Consider the following 22,428-nt stretch of genomic DNA (forward strand, 5'->3'; position numbering starts at 1 on the left):
CAATGGGCACATATTTAAATAGTCAACCTCCGTTACCAAGCGATTATCTTTTTTGTTTGACTTCAATCTTCGGCAAATTTCATTAATTTGTTTTTTCTTCTTTTCGTTACGAAGATTTGTACATTTGAATTGACTTCTTGAAAGTTTCAATTCAATGAAAAAGTATTTAGGAAAGATATACGTATTCTTACGCACAATTAATTGTCTCTCTAATTTTGTTTCTTTCCTTGTCTTTCTTTATGAAACTGAAATTTGAATTAAATTTCTGAAAATTTGAGGTAGATGAAAAAATATTTAGAAACGGTGTTTGTGATACGACCTCAAACACAATGAATTTACGTCGACTAAAACAATGCATAGAATATTCTTGATTACTGCATTTTCTCCACAGATCATTAACCTTTTGAAGAGAGAGAGAGTTTATGATTTATATATATAAATGAAATTCTATACATGTTAGACATACCATCTATATTCAAATCGTGCAACGATGTGTTTAATATATTATAATCATGTAGTAGGATTCGAGTGAATTTGAAAATTAAAATTGCAAGATCGATAATTTTTTGTTTTATCTCCAAAACTTTATTTTCTGAATATATATTACAAACTTGATATATTTTTACTTATTATAATTAGATAAAATTATAGGAGGAATTATTTTACTAGAATATCTTAGAGGTTTACTTAATTCAGACAATAAAAAAACCAAGTTCCTCTAGCTATTTCGCTATGCTTCAAAGCCATAATTATCATAGTTTATTAGATCCTATTCAAACTTTATCATGTATATCATCCTCACAATTTTTAATATCAGAATCAGAAAATCCCAATTCCTCGTCTTTTTGAGAAACCAATTCTATGATAGCACTATGATCAACAAATGATATTAGCGCTTTTTAGAAATACATAAGAAATGAAGGAAATATTAAAACATAAAACTTACTTTAATACATCGCCTTCAAAACCATTCCAGCATACTATTCCCGGATGTGTTATTTTATACTCTAACATATTATTGAATTGTTCTTGTAATTTCTGTAATTAAATTATAGATAATTATGCAAATTCATTAAGTACAAATTTTATTTTACAGATACATCTATTTTTATACCTGAATAAGTTGTGCACTTTGTAAATCGCAAGCAAACATTTGATTGTTTGCTAAGTTGATAAAATAGTTTCCTCTTTCTTTTCCTGAAACAATTGAAAGTATTATATACACAATATATACACAATTGTAAATTATATATACACAATATATATTGTATATACAATTAAAAATTATGAAAGCAACAGAATGCACGTACTTATAGACATTTTTGGAGCAGTAAATAATAAAATTGGCGCGCTAATGCATGTAGTATCATGCAAATATATCGCTGTCGAAAGTTGCTTTGTAAAATACGTAATAAATGGGTTGGGATATTCCCTAACTCTATCATTTACACTTGACGGATGTATAGTAACGCTGCCATCTTCTGGAGTCCATGCTCTGGTTCCATTTTTTGTAACTCTCCTGAACATAAAATAAAATTTAAGGTATATTTCCGCTTTCATTATCCTTGTTATTGTACTAGGAACTAGACATACCTTATAATAGCAATATTAGGATATAATGCAGCACATACTACTGCTTTCACTAAGGTTATGTTACTGGAGTTCCTGTTAGCATTAATGTCAGCGGGATTTTCTGAGTTCATAAATTTCATTTCATACAAATGTTGAGCAAATTGAGTTTTCATTTCAGAAAGTAGTTTGAGCGTACTGAAAGAGAGGAAATATTCCCTACAAAAAGAACTTGCATAACTTTTTTTATACGCGATCTCAAATCTTCTTAATGCTTCAGATAACGCGATATGATCGCTAAATTGATTCATATTTAATTCGAGTTTCTTTTTTCGTGCGTCTTCCTCTTTTCCAAGTGGACAGTAAAAAGCATCTTTAAAACTAAGACTTGCCGCGATTGCAAAAACTGGTTCTACGCACGAAAATAATGATGCCCATATGATCATTTTCCCTAGTAAGAATAAATAATAAAATGATTATTATATAGACTTATTAATAAAAAATATTAATAAAAATATAAATTATCTAAAATTATATTTAATATATAAGAATAGTACCTGTTCGTGGATCTAGAGGTAATTGAGCCAAATGATAACCCAAAGGAGTCAATTGTTCTTCGTCATCTAACGCGTTGAGAGTTCGGAGTAAATCCAAAGATAGATCTATAGCTTTCATATTTGGGGGATCCATAACACTTGCTAGGAAAGTTCTAGCTTTTCCCAATTGTAACACTTTTATTTGTAAAATAACTTCCTCTAAACGCGTCCTTAACATTTCAGGTAAAGGATACTGGTCTAGTGCCATTTCTCTAGCTTTTGAGTACAAATGATAACAGACACCAGCTTTTACTCTAAAAAGAATATAACGTGCTATTACTATAATAAATATTTTAAATAACAATAAAATTTTTTTTAGAATTTTGTCTTTGAATGTCTTACCTGCCTGCTCTACCTCTTCTTTGTTTAGCATTAGCTAACGATACCCATTCAGGTTCCAAAGTTTGAACATTTTTTTGGAGATCAAATTTACCAAATTTCATTTTTCCGCAATCAATAACATATACTACATCTTCAATAGTTATAGAAGTTTCGGCTATCGAAGTTGCAATTATTATCTTCCGAACTCCTTCAGCTGGTGTTCTAAAAACGAGCTTCTGATCGACAGTTGGCATACGAGAATGAAGAGGATAAATAACATATTGATCTACAAACATTAAATAATTTGTTTAAACTAAAATTACGATGAAAATAAGAGTTTTATATTAAGCGCTATATCAAATATACTTACTTTGTGGATACTGTCTATTTTCCAGCATAATTTTATGTAGTTTTATTATATCCATCATACCAGGAAGAAAAACTAAAATAGCTCCAGGATCTTTAGTTTTACAAATGTACCTAATTAATTGTTCTATAAGATCAAGAGACAATTTCTCGCTGTTTGGATTCCGTAATTGTTCAATTACTTCTTTTGAATATTTCTTCTATAATGCAATAAATGAAACAAATAAGAGAAAGAATAAATATAGTATAAATAAATCATAGAATAAGAATACTTGCCGTAGCTATAAGCTGTCGTACATAAGGATATAGTACATCATGAAACTCATCCCTTTTTCGTTGTTCTTGTTTATATTTTTTGATATGTTTTCTATGATCTTGAGGTATTGCAGCTGATGCGGGAAATTGATATCTGTAATTCAATTGTATTGTTCAGTTTATTTGTACTGCAATTATTTACCTATATTGTTTTTAACGAATATGAACTTACTCTGTAAAGGATAGGATGTCCTCTAAATAAAATTCTGTTACTGGATAAGTAAAGCCAGGAATATGAATCATTGGGCAATCATCATAATAACTGGAAAATCTTTCAGAGTTAAGTGTTGCACTCATTAAAATAACTTTCAAATCCGGTCTCTAAAAAATGAATTTTTTTTATATAACGGGAATTAATATCATTAAATTTAATCTAGATATAATTAAACATACTTTAGAGATAATTAGCTTCAGTAAAGCAAGGATAAAGTCACTTTCGGTAGATCTTTCATGAATTTCATCTAATATAATATGAGAAAATTCTTTTAAGGCTGGATCACCTTGCATAAATTGCAATAACATTCCAGTAGTACAAAATGTTATGCTGCCTCTATCTCTCGGTAATACTCTACAAATAAAAAACAAACAACACAATCAAACCTTTAGTTGAATTAACAGAAGAAATAAAAAATAACATACTTTTCAAGCCGGATTTGAAAACCAACGGATTTACCAAGCCTCTCTGCTCTCTCAGCTGCAACTCTTTCAGCAACGGATATAGCTGATATCCTCCTAGGTTGAGTGCATATAATTCGCACAGTGCTACCATTTTCTTGTTCTAGTTGGTCATCCAATATATACTGAGCAACTTGTGTTGTTTTTCCACAACCTGAAATGCATCTGTATAATAACTGTATCTAATAACTATTCAAAAAAACTTGTGAATATGTTATATTAGCAATCTTGCATTATATAAAATCAATTGTATTATTAATATAAACTCTGCAATGAAATACAAAAAATTTACCAGTTTCTCCACTTATTACAATAACTTGATTTTCCTTAATCAAATCTAATATTCTTGATCTTTTATGATATGATGGTAATTTTAATCTAAATTGTTTCATGTTTTCATACTCCTGCGTTGATTGCATTGACCTATATTCATTTAATAATTTTTTATCTACTGCAATATCTTTTTCTAATTTTGATTTAACCAGCAAAGCTCTAGCAAGATTTTCTTGCATATTACCAGATACCATGTTCATAAATTTTCTTTTAAATTGGGAGTCACGAATGTGCACATATTTATCTTCTAACACACCATACGTATCTTCAGTGTATGCATTGTTATATAATTTTTCATAATATCCTTTAGAATTGTCTAACACGTGTTCAATTTTTTCTTGAAGATGTCCAGGTAACTTAATAACTCGAGTTTCCTTTTTCTTGGTCTTTTCTTTGGCCTTATCTCTATAATAAAGCCCTATTTCTTTGCCTCTCAACCAAGGTGGATGTCCTCCTCCTCTGCCTCGTCCACGGCTATCACGTTCAAAATGTGACCCTCCTGACTGAGAACTTTCACCTCTGTCTCCTAAATATTAATTAAACATAAAATGCAGTGAATATAAAATCCTATTAAAAACTACAGAAAATTATTACATTTAATTGTAACATCTTATTTGTATGTGTCAAACTAAAAAAATCTAACCTCTCAAAAATCTAACCTCGTCATCAATCCTCGGACCAATAATTAGATATGTTATACATATAAGATGCTGTATATTATCAATTTTTTAACTTTAAATGAAATTATACAATATATGGAATACAATTCCAAAAAATAAAGTAATTGCACAAATATAACTATATTGTCATATCTTCAAAATAATTTTATTTACCATGTCTACGTCTCGAATACATTCTTTGTGCTGAAAATAGTCCGTAAGGATGGGACATTCTTTTTTGACTAATCGTATGAAATCATTAATGTTACTTGTTTGTTACACATTCTTTTTTAACTACTTAAATATTGACAAATTCGCCGCTCCATCTAGAAACACTATATCCTCAATTTTCACTAAAAGCAACTTTAAAGCTGGTTGATTGGTGCACGCTTCATCCAATCAACATTTAGCCTGTGTATTTATTAATTTCAAAGAATATCCTCTGTTAATTTATATCTCAATACATAATTAGCTTAACACACAAAAATTATTCTTAAAAGATTAAATAGAAATTATTCTATTTTTGCCAAGATCTGATAGTAAACAAAATTGAGGTAACATAAAATTATATTTAAATAAAATAAATGTAGGAAAAAATGTTGGGAAATAAATTGAATGTCAGATTTTTTTACTATTATTATTATTTCATCGCAATATAAAATCTTCAATAGATACTCCAGTTAACACGTTAATGGCTGGTCTGCCGGATTTTTTTGCTCCAATATACTATGAACATCGTTTATTCAACATCTAGACAAGTACCTACACTAATCTGTAAAGACATGAAAAGTTGCGCAGCGGGTTGGCATAAAAACAGAGGAGGCACTGCTGTTTATCGCTATTGATATGTACATGTTTAGTATGTATACATATTATGACGTATACTAAATATACATATCAGTATTTATCACCCAGCTTACCATCACGCGTTATTACATTATCGTATCTATATATATAACACTTTTGACCAATACAATTGTGTATCTTTATGATTGCATTGGATCTACAAGAAATAACCAATCAGACCCACATTCCTTTGCCTACCCATCTTCTCATGTCTACATAATATAGTAGTATCTAGTGCTACGCATAGTACTTAGTATAGTACCTGATTGTACGAAGTTAGTACATGCATACAAGAAATCAGCATGGGTAGCACGGAGGTAACACCGATTCCAAAGAAATTAAACGAAAGCAACGATATCGCTGATGTTTACGGGCCGAACTTAAAAATCCTACCATGCAATAATCAAGTGAAGGAACTGCAGACTATATTGCGAGACAAGTAAGTAAATCGACGGCGAAAATGATTCATGTATCGACGTATACAAGTATTTTTTTTTAGCTTTAAAATGCCGGCATGATGCCGGCGCATTGTGTCATTGTGTCGTTTGCCTCCAATTAAACAATTTAATGGACACAATGCATATCCGTTTACAGAAACACCACGAGGAGCGATTTCAAGTTCTACGCCGACCGTCTGGTGAGTCTTGTTTTTCTATTTAATTATATGTTCTGACGCATTGTCATGTATTTTCGAGGTAATATTTATTTGTTTTAAACACTTATGACTAAAACTGCATGCATCGTGAGTGGAACATATGTTTCATAACGAGTAGAAATTAAATAATATTGGTCCCTTTTTCGAGAACAAATCGTTTCGTCAGACGTGGCCATTCTCCCACTGTACGCATCGTGTTTTTATGCTTTCACCGAAAAATATAGTTAATTCTATCTAATGAAATCTATTTTTATATTTCCTGTAATTAGAGATGATATTAATTTGATATTTTTTCTGTAGAATTTTTACAAGTAATTGAATTGTATCAAATCGATATTTTTATGGTAATAGTATTTTTTATTTTATGACTTACATATCTATGATAAGTTGTGAATTATGTACATAGCAAATTAAACATTTCTAGATAAGACTAGTGATAGAAGAAAGTTTAAATCAATTACCTTTCTCCAAATGTGTGGTAACTACACCAACTGGTGCCAAATATAATGGTTTGAAGTATCAGAAAGGAAATTGTGGAGTGTCTATTGTAAGAAGTGGAGAAGCCATGGAACAGGTATATTTTATTAATAAATGGATTTTTAAAAGCATATTAATTATAATGCATTTTCAGGGCTTAAGAGACTGTTGTCGTAGTATAAGAATTGGGAAAATATTAGTTGAAAGTGATGCAGACACTCATGAAGCCAAAGTAGTTTATGCAAAGTTTCCAGATGATATATCTGAAAGGAAAGTCTTACTTATGTATCCAATAATGAGTAAGTGTAACAGCTTTAAATCATACATGTAAGTTTTTTTGTGTACAATATTGTATAACCAATGATTTATTTTAAATGAAAGGTACTGGGAATACTGTGATAAAAGCAATTGCTGTCCTAAAAGAACATAATGTAATTGAAGAAAATATAATTTTATCAAATTTATTTTGTACACCAATTGCAGCTAAGTCTCTAGTCACTGCCTTCCCTCAGGTGCGTACACTTTCTGATTATAATAATTTCTTATTGGACGCTTTCTGTTTCTAAACAAATCATAAGATAATTTCATTAGGCTTTAAACTTTCTTTAAGTTCACTTTAAGCCCAAAAGGCAGATTAGTTGCCGATCCTAAAATCATGAGCTTGATAACAAAATTAACTTTTTAACAGCTTTTAAAAAGGTAAACTACCTTAAGACATTCTTTACTGAACATATTAATTAAGTTATTTTGAACTATTTTTATATTGTAAACATATCTTAATTGTTTGAATGAAAATAAATTTTCTTTTACAGATGAAGATTTTAACATCAGAGATTCATAGCATTGCTCCAAATCATTTTGGACAGAAATACTTTGGTACGGATTAATTATATTTTATTAGCATATTATTAGCATATTAGCATATTATCATAAGTTAGTATCTATAATAGATGAATTGATAGAAAATCAGGTGCAGAAGGTAACATGTTTCTCTAAAGTATAATCATAAAGCATAATACAGGATTCCTACAGGAAAAAAGATATTAATATTTTGTTTATAGCATTACCACTGCTAACTTTTGTAAGTTATTTTTGATTTATTGCAAGGAAATATCAAACAGTGTGATCAATTGTGTAATCATAATACATAATTCATCATCATGCAAGAAGTACATATTTAAAATAGCAACATCATTTTTCATGTTCTGTTATCATTACATTTCTGACTTGCAAATAGTTTCTTAACTTTTTATTTAAATATTTATACATAAAAAAGATGAAAATTCATTAAACATGGTTATTACATAAGTTTTAGTGCAAAAAATCTCCATGCAATTGTTAAAATTGCACATAGTAAAAATGTATAATTTTGCACAATGTTTCAGTTACTTATTAAAATAGTCAAAGAAAATGCTTTGACTATTACTTATAACTAACCTTATTATTTAATAATGTTCAGTATTGATATCTATTATTACGCTTAAATAGCATATATATAAAATTTTATTAATATACTTAAACAGAAAAAATCAATATAGTACAAGTTATATGTAGAAGAAAAGTGTTTCTTAAAAAGTATTGAAAATTTTACATAGCGTTTGCAATGCTGTATTATGTAATTACTTCAAGTTTTGTAAAAGCATTTATCTTGTTTATTATCTTATGTATGTTTTACAAATTAATTTTTATGGTATTGCAGAATGTATAAATATAGATTTTAAAGGTGTGGTACTTTAGAGACACTTTTCACGTATGGTTCTCAATTTGCGATTTATATTCATAATCTTCAATAATAAAAAAACCTCTTTGTTTATTAAATCAATATTCCCGATATACTGTATAAAAAACGTAAGAGAACGCTTTATGTTTATTCTTCAACTAATACCTGAGTGAATGTATGCAGATATGTATGTATTTTGTTCTCATGTATTCAGAGTATATACTTTAAAAACTATGTATTTATATTTGTATTTAAGAAATCATGTGAACCTTCTGTAGATTGATTTTCTGTTCTTAATGTATAGTTGTAAGTAATATGTTTTATTATTATTTAATTAAGATAAATCAATCATATATAAATTGATTGATTTTTTCTGCATAATATAACAATTACAATCTTTTTTCTATTTTTTGCTCTATATACTGTGAACTATGAACTTCAACAGAACAAGTAATCCCATAGTAAAACATGCGTTATGTGATGCGCAAAGTGTAATCAAATATATCTTTTATGTAATTATTTATTAAAATTATAGTTCAGTGATTGTTACAATTTTAATAGCAACAAAAAGTTAATTTTTTAAAGTATATTTTAGGCCAATATTTTGTGAATTTCACAAACAAAGTATGATTTTGTTACAGAGTAACAATATATAAAGTTTTTTCAAATGCTATATAAAAGAATATTGATTTTCTCACAGTTTTTTCATGTTACTATAAATAGTAACTTATAAAATTTATAAAAATGATATTAATTTATAATGTGAACTATAATAATGGAAATTTTGTATACGACATAAGTTATTTGATAATTTTCAATAGCTTCATATAATTGTAGCAAAAAAATATAAAATAATGCAGAATGTTTCATTATCTGAATGATAAAACAAAATTTTTACTTAATAATTAAAAATACAATTTGCATAATAATGTGATAGTCACTCTACAGATTTAGATAATTGTTTTGGGATAAATTTTTCGTTAAAGCAATTATATAATTAATAAATAAGGAAATTATAGAAATACTTTGTTTTTAAGTACACGTCTTAAATTGAATTTAATAAGTATTGCAAGATGTATTTAAGTAATATTATTTATTTATTATTTAAACATCTTGTTCTTCAATTTGTATATAAATAGTATTGTATATCAAGATAGATATATATTTTATTGTAAACGTGGATCATTATAATGAAATTAATGATATAAGAACATTTAATATCTGCATAGCGAAACATGATATTTTACATCAACAATATGTTTGGCATTAGTAATTCGATTTTGTCCTAATTATCATTATAATAGTGTCAACTGTTGAGTTCAATTTTGTTTCAATACATGCTAATAGTGCGTGAATAAGTACAAATATTAACATAATATTCAACATAGTACTAAACATAAGTTTTTAAAAACATACACCAAAATGATGTATGACAATGTTACTTACCGAAACTAATATGTGATTTCATTTTTCATAAATAGTCACATATAGTCACATATACAAAATTAAAATCATTTGTTATAAAATGAAGAATCATTTTTATAATTATTATGTATTACTAAAGTACATACAAATTTTCTAACTATGGAAAATTTAAAAAATGTAAATTTATGAAGCTTATCACTACCTATATCATTATCATATTAATCAGATTTTTTGTGTGACTGTTGAATGGTATCTAGAATTGATGATGCAGCTTTTACATGTAATAATCTTTTTTAAAAGTATAATTATTATATATTATCTTTTATAACTTTTCTTTACTGATTTCATTCTTTTTATTTTCTTTTTTTTCTTTTTTGCTCTTTTTTTCTATTATGAAACATACAAGATTTAAACTCTGAAAGTCTATAGACCCTTCAAAAAACAATTTACCTTGAAACGTGCCTATAAAAAGAGCTGCATTACAGTATCTAGAGCTGTGATTTAAAGAACCATATGTGCATTATATTATATCATTTGAGTGTACACAGATGTCTGTTATTACGAACAATACTTGTACACCTGTTATACTGTAAGTTACCACAGAGTAATTTTCGATGTTTATAGCATTTTCAATAAATTTATATTAGTGAAAATATTGTATAATATGTATATCTTGAGAAATATGAATAAAATTTCACAGCAAGTACTAATTACCTAACATAAACAATTTAAAATAAACAAAACTTTACAAAAGTGAAACGTGATTTATTTTTTTATTCGTTTGTGAATACAAAGACATACTTCAAAAGCAAATGTTTTAAGGTACATTGCCTTTTATTTTAAATAAAGTGATATCTTTCTATAGCTGAAGTATTCCTTCCTATTACTAAATATTTAAAAAGAATTTGATTTAGTTGAAAAACTTTGTACTTGTTTAAATATTATTTTTAATATTTTTCAACAATTTATGTGTATAAAATTTTATTCATTGTATACAGTTATCTTGTAGATGATCTTCATAAAAACTTCAAAAACACGACAATTATTGTTTCCAGGATGTTCTCGTTTCGTCGTAGGGGAGACTACAAACATACAAGGGAAAGATATTTGAAGAATTTGTGTTACGAATATACACACACGTTATGCAGATGTTAGAGTTTAATTTCATTTTTTAACAAATTTCAATTGAAAATAATTACCAAAAAGTTAAGGAATATATTTTTTTAATGTAATTATGCCATACGTTTAAAATATTTCTGTAGTCAGTTTATTACATAAAAATAGCTAATTTATCTATTAAACTTGAACAAACTTGCTTTCTATATACTAATGTTTTATTTTCGTATTTATTAACGTTAATGTTAGTCGTTTATTCATTATTAATAACGTAATACGTTAGTACGTAATAGTATATAACGTTATACGTTATTACGTATTAGTATATAACGTTATACGTCATTACGTATTAGAATATAACGTTATACGTCTTTACAAATAGTGTATAACGTTATACGTTAGTACGTAATAGTACATAACGTTACACGTTATTACGTAATAGTATATACCGTTATACGTCATCAGGTAATACTATATAACGTTACACGTTAGTACGTAATAGTATATAACGTTATACGTTAGTACGTAATAGTACATAACGTAATACGTTAGTACGTAATAGTATATAACGTTATACGTTTGTACGTAGTAGTATACAGTGCTGGACAAAAGTATTGGCACAGCAAGATTGTTATGATACAAATGCTTATAACTATTAAACAAATTGATTTAAACAAAAAACTTTTTGACGTATTTATTTATTATCTATCCTAGTTTATTACATAACAAGAGCAACAATATAAATAAAATAATACGCAAAATAATAACAAAAATATATTTTTTGAACATTTTATGGGTGGACAAAAGTATTGGCACAGTAGAATATTTACGCTTATAACTAATTACATAATAAACTTCTAATATTTTGTTGGCAGTCCTTTTCTTTTAAGGACTTCCTTTAATCTTCTGGGCATCGAGTGGACTAATTTTTTAGTGAATTCAGGTACAATATTGCTCCATTCCTGCAGAAGAACTTTCTTCAGTTCAGACTTGCTTGTGATATTATGTTTCCTAATTCTTTTTTCCAATTCGTTCCACACGTGCTCAATGGGATTCATATCGGGACTTTGAGGTGGTGTGTTTAATGTGTGGGCAGTATTATATATTATCCACTGACGAACAATATACGCCATATGTTTAGGATCTCGATCCTGCTGAAAATAGAAATCCCTGGGGAGGTTTAATTTTTGAGTACTTTTCAAAAGATTTTGCTTGAGTATATTTAAATATACATATTTATCCATTATCTCATCAATGAATATAAGTTCTCCTACACCCGATGATGCCATACATCCCCACACCATTAAACCACCACCCCCATGTTTCATGGTGGCTTGCAGATTCAGTTCGTCCATCTCTGTGTTGGGTTTTCGCCATACTAATATTCTGCCGTCAGATTTAAAAATATTAAACTTACTTTCATCTGAAAACATGATCTTTTCCCAAAAATCAGTATCTTTCGTAACAAACTCTTTCGCGAATTCCACTCTTTTCTTTTGGTTTATTTTACTGATGTAGGGCTTTCTTCGTGCTGCACGGGCAGAATAACCGGCATCCTTCAATACCCTACGTACAGTTTTGGTACTTACTTCTTTTTCACACTCAGCTTTTAACATCGAAGCAATTTCAGTCGAATTAGTTTTTGGATCCTTCTTTACAATATTTACGATTTTCCTTTTTTCTCGAATTGTTACCTTAGAAGGGCGACCACTCCTAATTTGATTCTCTAGATTTTCTTCACTTTTAAAGCGTTTTATGACTGAACGCACAGTAAAACGACTTCTGTTTATGATTTGTGCAATTTCGTTGTAAGATTTATTCATCTTATATAAATTTAATATTATTTTTCTTTCTTCAATTGTGGTTTCTTTCGTTTTTCTAGACATTATTACTCTTTCTTGGTTTTTTGTTGTTTAATAACTGAAGTCTCCAGTTTCACTGATCGAGTGTTATAATTAAGAAGATTAAAGGAAGTCCTTAAAAGAAAAGGACTGCCAACAAAATATTAGAAGTTTATTATCTAATTAGTTATAAGCGTAAATATTCTACTGTGCCAATACCTTTGTCCACCCATAAAATGTTCAAAAAATATATTTTTGTTATTATTTTGCGTATTATTTTATTTATATTGTTGCTCTTGTTATGTAATAAACTAGGATAGATAATAAATAAATACGTCAAAAAGTTTTTTGTTTAAATCAATTTGTTTAATAGTTATAAGCATTTGTATCATAACAATCTTGCTGTGCCAATACTTTTGTCCAGCACTGTACGTTAGCTTGTAATACGATATAACGTAATACGTTATTGCGTATTAGTATATAACGTTATTCGCTTTACGTAATAGTGTATAACGTTATACGTTAGTACGTAATAGTATTTAACGTTATACGTTATTACGTAATAGTATATAACGTTTTACGTTATTACGTATTAGTATATAACGTTATACGCTGAAAGGTAATACTCAATAACGTTATACGTTAGTACGTATTAGTTTATAACGTTATACGTTAGTACGTAATAGTACATAACGTTATTCGTCATTACGTATTAGTTTATAACGTTATACGTCATTACGTATTAGTTTATAACATTATACGTTAGTACGTAATAGTATATAACGTTATTCGTTAGTACGTATTAGTTTATAACGTTATACGTTATTACGTATTAGTTTATAACGTTATACGTTAGTACGTAATAGTATATAGCGTTTTACGTCATTGCGTAATAGTATATAACGTTATACGTCATTGCGTAATAGTTTATAACGTTATACGTTAGTACGTAATAGTATATAGCGTTATACGTCCTTGCGTAATAGTATATAACGTTCTACGTTAGTACGTAATAGTATATAGCGTTATACGTCATTACGTAATAGTATATAACGTTATACGTTAGTACGTAATAGTATACAACGTTATACGTTATTACGTATTAGTATATAACGTTATACGTCTTTACGTAATGGTGTATAACGTTATACGTTAGTACGTATTAGTTTATAACGTTATACGTTAGTACGTAATAGTATTTAACGTTACTCGTCATTACGTATTAGTTTATAACGTTATACGTCATTACGTATTAGTTTATAACGTTATACGTTAGTACGTAATAGTATATAACGTTATTCGTCATTACGTATTAGTTTATAACGTTATACTTTAGTACGTAATAGTATATAGCGTTATACGTCATTGCGTAATAGTATATAACGTTATACGTCATTGCGTAATAGTATATAACGTTATACGTTAGTACGTAATAGTATATAACGTTATACGTCATCAGGTAATACTATATTACGTTACACGTTATTACGTAATAGTATACAACGTTATACGTCAACAGGTAATACTATATAACGTTACACATTAGTACGTATTAGTTTATAACGTAATACGTTAGTACGTATTAGTTTAAAACGTTATACGTTAGTACGTAATAGTATATAACGTTACTCGTCATTACGTATTAGTTTATAACGTTATACGTCATTACGTAATAGTATATAACGTTACACGTTAGCACGAAATAGTATATAACGTTATACGTTAGCACGTAATAGTATATAACGTTATACGTTAGTACGTATTAGTTTATAACGTTATACGTTAGTGCGTAATAGTATATAACGTTATACGTCATTGCGTAATAGTATGTAACGATATACGTTAGTACGTAATAGTATACAACGTTATACGTTATTACGTATTAGTATATAACGTTATACGTCTTTACGTAATAGTGTATAACGTTATACGTCATTACGTAATAGTATTTAACGTTATACGTTATTACGTAATAGTATATAACGTTTTACGTTATTACGTATTAGTATATAACGTTATACGCTGAAAGGTAATACTCAATAACGTTATACGTTAGTACGTATTAGTTTATAACGTTATACGTTAGTACGTAATAGTACATAACGTTATTCGTCATTACGTATTAGTTTATAACGTTATACGTCATTACGTATTAGTTTATAACATTATACGTTAGTACGTAATAGTATATAACGTTATTCGTTAGTACGTATTAGTTTATAACGTTATACGTTATTACGTATTAGTTTATAACGTTATACGTTAGTACGTAATAGTATATAGCGTTTTACGTCATTGCGTAATAGTATATAACGTTATACGTCATTGCGTAATAGTTTATAACGTTATACGTTAGTACGTAATAGTATATAGCGTTATACGTCCTTGCGTAATAGTATATAACGTTATACGTCATTGCGTAATAGTATATAACGTTATACGTTAGTACGTAATAGTATATAACGTTATTCGTCATTACGTATTAGTTTATAACGTTATACGTTAGTACGTAATAGTATATAGCGTTATACGTCATTACGTAATAATATATAACGTTATACGTTAGTACGTAATAGTATATAACGTTATACGTTATTACGTATTAGTATATAACGTTATACATCTTTACGTAATAGTGTATAACGTTATACGTCATTACGTAATAGTATATAACGTTATACGTTAGCACATAATAGTATATAACGTTATACGTTAGTACGTAATAGTACATAACGTTATTCGTCATTACGTATTAGTTTATAACGTTATACGTCATTACGTATTAGTATATAACGTTATACGTTAGTACGTAATAGTATATAACATTATACGTTAGTACGTAATAGTATATAACGTTATACGTTAGTACGTAATAGTATATAGCGTTATACGTCATTACGTAATAATATATAACGTTATACGTTAGTACGTAATAGTATATAACGTTATACGTTATTACGTATTAGTATATAACGTTATACGTCTTTACGTAATAGTGTATAACGTTATACGTCATTACGTAATAGTATATAACGTTATACGTTAGCACATAATAGTATATAACGTTATACGTTAGTACGTAATAGTACATAACGTTATTCGTCATTACGTATTAGTTTATAACGTTATACGTCATTACGTAATAGTGTATAACGTTATACGTTAGTACGTAATACTATATAACGTTATACGTCATTACGTATTAGTTTATAACGTTACACGTTAGTACGTAATAGTATATAACGTTATACGTTAGCACGTAATACGATATAACGTTGTACGTTATTACGTATTAGTATATAACGTTATACGTCTTTACGTAATAGTATATAACGTTACACGTTAGCACGAAATAGTATATAACGTTATACGTTAGCACGTAATAATATATAACGTTATACGTTAGTACGTATTAGTTTATAACGTTATACGTTAGTGCGTAATAGTATATAACGTTATACGTCATTGCGTAATAGTATATAACGTTATACGTTAGTACGTAATAGTATATAACGTTATTCGTCATTACGTATTAGTTTATAACGTTATACGTTAGTACGTAATAGTATATAGCGTTATACGTCATTACCTAATAGTATATAACGATATACGTCACTACGTATTAGTATATAACGTTATACGTCATTACGTAATAGTATATAACGTTATACGTTAGTACGTAATAGTATACAACGTTATACGTTATTACGAATTAGTATATAACGTTATACGTCTTTACGTAATAGTGTATAACGTTATACGTCATTACGTAATAGTATATAACGTTATACGTTATTACGTAATAGTATATAACGTTTTACGTTATTACTTATTAGTATATAACGTTATACGTTAGTACGTAATAGTATATAGCGTTATACATCATTACGTAATAATATATAACGTTATACGTTAGTACGTAATAGTATATAACGTTATACGTTATTACGTATTAGCATATAACGTTATACGTCTTTACGTAATGGTGTATAACGTTATACGTTAGTACGTATTAGTTTATAACGTTATACGTTAGTACGTAATAGTATATAACGTTATACGTTATTACGTATTAGTTTATAACGTTATACGTTAGTACGTAATAGTATATAGCGTTATACGTCATTACGTAATAGTATATAACGTTACACGTTAGCACGAAATAGTATATAACGTTATACGTTAGCACGTAATAGTATATAACGTTATACGTTAGTACGTATTAGTTTATAACGTTACACGTTAATACGTAAAAGTATATAACGTTATACGTTAGCACGTAATACGATATAACGTTGTACGTTATTACGTATTAGTATATAACGTTATACGTCTTTACGTAATAGTATATAACGTTATACGTTAGTACGTAATACTATATAACGTTATTCGTCATTACGTATTAGTTTATAACGTTATACGTTAGTACGTAATAGTATATAGCGTTATACGTCATTACGTAATAGTATATAACGTTATACGTTAGTACGTAATAGTATACAACGTTATACGTTATTACGTACTAACGTATAACGTTATACGTCTTTACGTAATGGTGTATAACGTTATACGTTAGTACGTATTAGTTTATAACGTTATACGTTAGTACGTAATAGTATATAACGTTACTCGTCATTACGTATTAGTTTATAACGTTATACGTCATTACGTACTAACGTATAACGTTATACGTTAGTACGTAATAGTATATAACGTTATTCGTCATTACGTATTAGTTTATAACGTTATACGTTATTACGTATTAGTATATAACGTTATACGTCTTTACGTAATAGTGTGTAACGTTATACGTTAGTACGTAATACTATATAACGTTACACGTTAGTACGTAATAGTATATAGCGTTATACGTCATTACGTAATAGTATATAACGTTACACGTTAGCACGAAATAGTATATAACCTTATACGATAGCACGTAATAGTCTATAACGTTATACGTTAGTTCGTATTAGTTTATAACGTTATACGTTAGTGCGTAATAGTATATAACGTTATCCGTCATTGCGTAATAGTATATAACGTTATACGTTAGTACGTAATAGTATATAACGTTATTCGTCATTACGTATTAGTTTATAACGTTATACGTTAGTACGTAATAGTATATAGCGTTATACGTCATTACGTAATAGTATATAACGTTATACGTTAGTACGTAATAGTATACAACGTTATACGTTATTACGTATTAGTATATAACGTTATACGTTAGTACGTAATAGTATACAACGTTATACGTTAGTACGTATTAGTTTATAACGTTATACGTTAGTACGTAATAGTATATAACGTTACTCGTCATTACTTATTAGTTTATAACGTTATACGTCATTACGTATTAGTTTATAACGTTATACGTTAGTACGTAATAGTATATAACGTTATTCGTCATTACGTATTAGTTTATAACGTTATACGTTAGTACGTAATAGTATATAGCGTTATACGTCATTACGTAATAGTATATAACGTTATACGTTAGTACGTAATAGTATATAACGACATACGTCACTACGTATTAGTATATAACGTTATACGTCATTACGTAATAGTATATAACGTTATACGTTAGTACGTAATAGTATACAACGTTATACGTTATTACGTATTAGTATATAACGTTATACGTTAGTACGTAATAGTATACAACGTTATACGTTAGTACGTATTAGTTTATAACGTTATACGTTAGTACGTAATAGTATATAACGTTACTCGTCATTACGTATTAGTTTATAACGTTATACGTCTTTACGTAATAGTGTATAACGTTATACGTCATTACGTAATAGTATATAACGTTATACGTTATTACGTAATAGTATATAACGTTTTACGTTATTACTTATTAGTATATAACGTTATACGCTATAAGGTAATACTCAATAACGTTATACGTTAGTACGTACTAGTTTATAACGTTATACGTTAGTACGTAATAGTACATAACGTTATTCGTCATTACGTATTAGTTTATAACGTTATACGTCATTACGTATTAGTATATAACGTTATACGTTAGTACGTAATATTATATAACATTATACGTTAGTACGTAATAGTATATAACGTTATACGTTAGTACGTAATAGTATATAACGTTATACGTTAGTACGTAATGGTATATAACATTATACGCTATAAGGTAATACTCAATAACGTTATACGTTAGTACGTATTAGTTTATAACGTTTTACGTTAGTACGTAATAGTACATAACGTTATTCGTCATTACGTATTAGTTTATAACGTTATACGTCATTACGTATTAGTTTATAACATTATACGTTAGTACGTAATAGTATATAACGTTATTCGTTAGTACGTATTAGTTTATAACGTTATACGTTAGTACGTAATAGTATATAGCGTTATACGTCATTACGTAATAATATATAACGTTATACGTTAGTACGTAATAGTATATAACGTTATTCGTTATTACGTATTAGTATATAACGTTATACGTCTTTACGTAATAGTGTATAACGTTATACGTTAGTACGTAATACTATATAACGTTACACGTTAGTCCGTAATAGTATATAGCGTTATACGTCATTACGTAATAGTATACAACGTTATACGTTATTACGTATTAGTATATAACATGATACGTTAGTACGTAATAGTATATAACGTTATACGTTAGTACGTAATAGTATAGAACGTTATTCGTTATTACGTATTAGTATATAACGTTATACGTCTTTACGTAATAGTGTATAACGTTATACGTTAGTACGTAATACTATATAACGTTACACGTTAGTACGTAATAGTATATAGCGTTATACGTCATTACGTAATAGTATATAACGTTTTACATTATTACGTATTAGTATATAACGTTATACGCTATAAGGTAATACTCAATAACGTTACACGTTAGTACGTATTAGTTTATAACGTTATACGTTAGTACGTAATAGTACATAACGTTATTCGTCATTACGTATTATTTTATAACGTTATACGTCATTACGTATTAGTAAATAACGTTATACGTTAGTACGTAATAGTATATAACATGATACGTTAGTACGTAATAGTATATAGCGTTATACGTCATTGCGTAATAGTATATAACGTTATACGTCATTGCGTAATAGTTTATAACGTTATACGTTAGTACGTAATGGTATATAGCGTTATACGTCATTGCGTAATAGTATATAACGTTATACGTCATTGCGTAATAGTATATAACGTTATACGTTAGTACGTAATAGTATATAACGTTATTCGTCATTACGTATTAGTTTATAACGTTATACGTTAGTACGTAATAGTATATAGCGTTATACGTCATTACGTAATACTATATAACGTTATACGTTATACGTTATTACGTATTAGTATATAACGTTATACGTCTTTACGTAATAGTGTGTAATGTTATACGTTAGTACGTAATACTATATAACGTTACACGTTAGTACGTAATAGTATATAGCGTTATACGTCATTACGTAATAGTATATAACGTTACACGTTAGCACGAAATAGTATATAACGTTATTCGTTAGTACGTATTAGTTTATAACGTTATACGTTAGTACGTAATAGTATATAACGTTATACGTCATTACGTATTAGTTTATAACGTTATACGTTAGTACGTAATAGTATATAACGTTATACGTCATTACGTAATAGTATATAACGTTGTACGTTAGTACGTAATAGTATATAACGTTACTCGTCATTACGTAATAGTATACAACGTTATACGTTGTTACGCATTAGTATATAGCGTTATACGTCTTTACGTAATGGTGTATAACGTTATACGTTAGTAGGTATTAGTTTATAACGTTATACGTTAGTACGTAATAGTATATAACGTTACTCGTCATTACGTATTAGTTTATAACGTTATACGTCATTACGTAATAGTATATAACGTTACACGTTAGCACGAAATAGTATATAACGTTATACGTTAGCACGTAATAGTATATAACGTTATTCGTCATTACGTATTAGTTTATAACGTTATACGTTAGTACGTAATAGTATATAGCGTTATACGTCATTACGTAATAGTATATAACGTTATACGTTTGTACGTAATAGTATACAACGTTATACGTTATTACGTATTAGTATATAACGTTATACGTTAGTACGTAATAGTATACAACGTTATACGTTAGTACGTATTAGTTTATAACGTTATACGTTTGTACGTAATAGTATACAACATTATACGTTAGTACGTAATAGTATATAACGTTATACGTTAGTACGTAATAGTATATAACGTTATACGTTAGTACGTAATGGTATATAACGTTATACGTTAGTACGTAATAGTATACAACGTTATACGTTATTATGTATTAGTATATAACGTTATACGTCTTTACTTAATAGTGTATAACGTTATACGTCATTACGTAATAGTATATAACGTTATACGTTATTACGTAATAGTATATAACGTTTTACGTTATTACGTATTAGTATATAACGTTATACGCTATAAGGTAATACTCAATAACGTTATACGTTAGTACGTATTAGTTTATAACGTTTTACGTTAGTACGTAATAGTACATAACGTTATTCGTCATTACGTATTAGTTTATAACGTTATACGTCATTACGTATTAGTTTATAACGTTATACGTTATTACGTAATAGTATATAACGTTTTACGTTATTACGTATTAGTATATAACGTTATACGCTATAAGGTAATACTCAATAACGTTATACGTTAGTACGTATTAGTTTATAACGTTTTACGTTAGTACGTAATAGTACATAACGCTATTCGTCATTACGTATTAGTTTATAACGTTATACGTCATTACGTTGTAGTTTATAACATTATACGTTAGTACGTAATAGTATATAACGTTATTCGTTAGTACGTATTAGTTTATAACGTTATACGTTAGTACGTAATAGTATATAGCGTTATACGTCATTACATAATAATATATAACGTTATACGTTAGTACGTAATAGTATATAACGTTTCACGTTATTACGTATTAGTATATAACGTTATACGTCTTTACGTAATAGTATATAACGTTATACGTCATCAGGTAATACTATATTACGTTACACGTTATTACGTAATAGTATACAACGTTATACGTCAACAGGTAATACTATATAACGTTACACATTAGTACGTATTAGTTTATAACGTAATACGTTAGTACGTATTAGTTTAAAACGTTATACGTTAGTACGTAATAGTATATAACGTTATACGTCATTACGTATTAGTTTATAACGTTATTCGTTAGTACGTAATAGTATATAACCTTATACGTTAGTACGTAATAGTATATAATATTATACGTTATTACGTAATAGTATATAACGTTATACGATATTACGTATTGGTATATAACGTTATACGATATTACGTATTAGTATATAACGGTACACGTTATTAGGTAATAGTATATATCGTTATACGTCATTACGTATTAGTTTATAACGTTCTACGTTAGTACGTAATAGT

General features: G+C 27.9%; 2 protein-coding genes across 2 annotated transcripts; one reads left to right on the forward strand and one right to left on the reverse strand.

The window, feature by feature from the left end:
• Positions 1–562: 562 nt before the first annotated feature.
• On the reverse strand, positions 563–5,209 carry LOC132905034 (ATP-dependent DNA/RNA helicase DHX36). Its single transcript, XM_060955952.1, has 14 exons — positions 5,009–5,209; positions 4,135–4,701; positions 3,807–3,996; positions 3,561–3,735; positions 3,340–3,488; positions 3,129–3,261; positions 2,857–3,052; positions 2,508–2,772; positions 2,127–2,419; positions 1,594–2,020; positions 1,311–1,519; positions 1,115–1,197; positions 947–1,038; positions 563–870 (listed from the first exon to the last, which is right to left on the reverse strand). Exons 1-14 carry the CDS (start codon positions 5,064–5,066, stop codon positions 774–776), a joined length of 2,934 nt encoding a protein of 977 aa, XP_060811935.1. The 5' UTR covers positions 5,067–5,209; the 3' UTR covers positions 563–773.
• Positions 5,210–5,881: 672 nt separating this feature from the next.
• On the forward strand, positions 5,882–11,258 carry LOC132905652 (uracil phosphoribosyltransferase homolog). Its single transcript, XM_060957160.1, has 7 exons — positions 5,882–6,119; positions 6,275–6,317; positions 6,760–6,909; positions 6,967–7,111; positions 7,194–7,324; positions 7,625–7,688; positions 11,013–11,258. The coding sequence occupies exons 1-7, from the start codon at positions 5,983–5,985 to the stop codon at positions 11,066–11,068; spliced, it is 726 nt and encodes a 241-aa protein (XP_060813143.1). The 5' UTR covers positions 5,882–5,982; the 3' UTR covers positions 11,069–11,258.
• The last annotated feature ends 11,170 nt before the right edge of the window (positions 11,259–22,428 follow it).

The sequence above is a fragment of the Bombus pascuorum genome, chromosome 3, assembly GCF_905332965.1.
Source record: "Bombus pascuorum chromosome 3, iyBomPasc1.1, whole genome shotgun sequence".
NCBI classification, from domain to species: Eukaryota; Metazoa; Arthropoda; class Insecta; order Hymenoptera; family Apidae; genus Bombus; species Bombus pascuorum.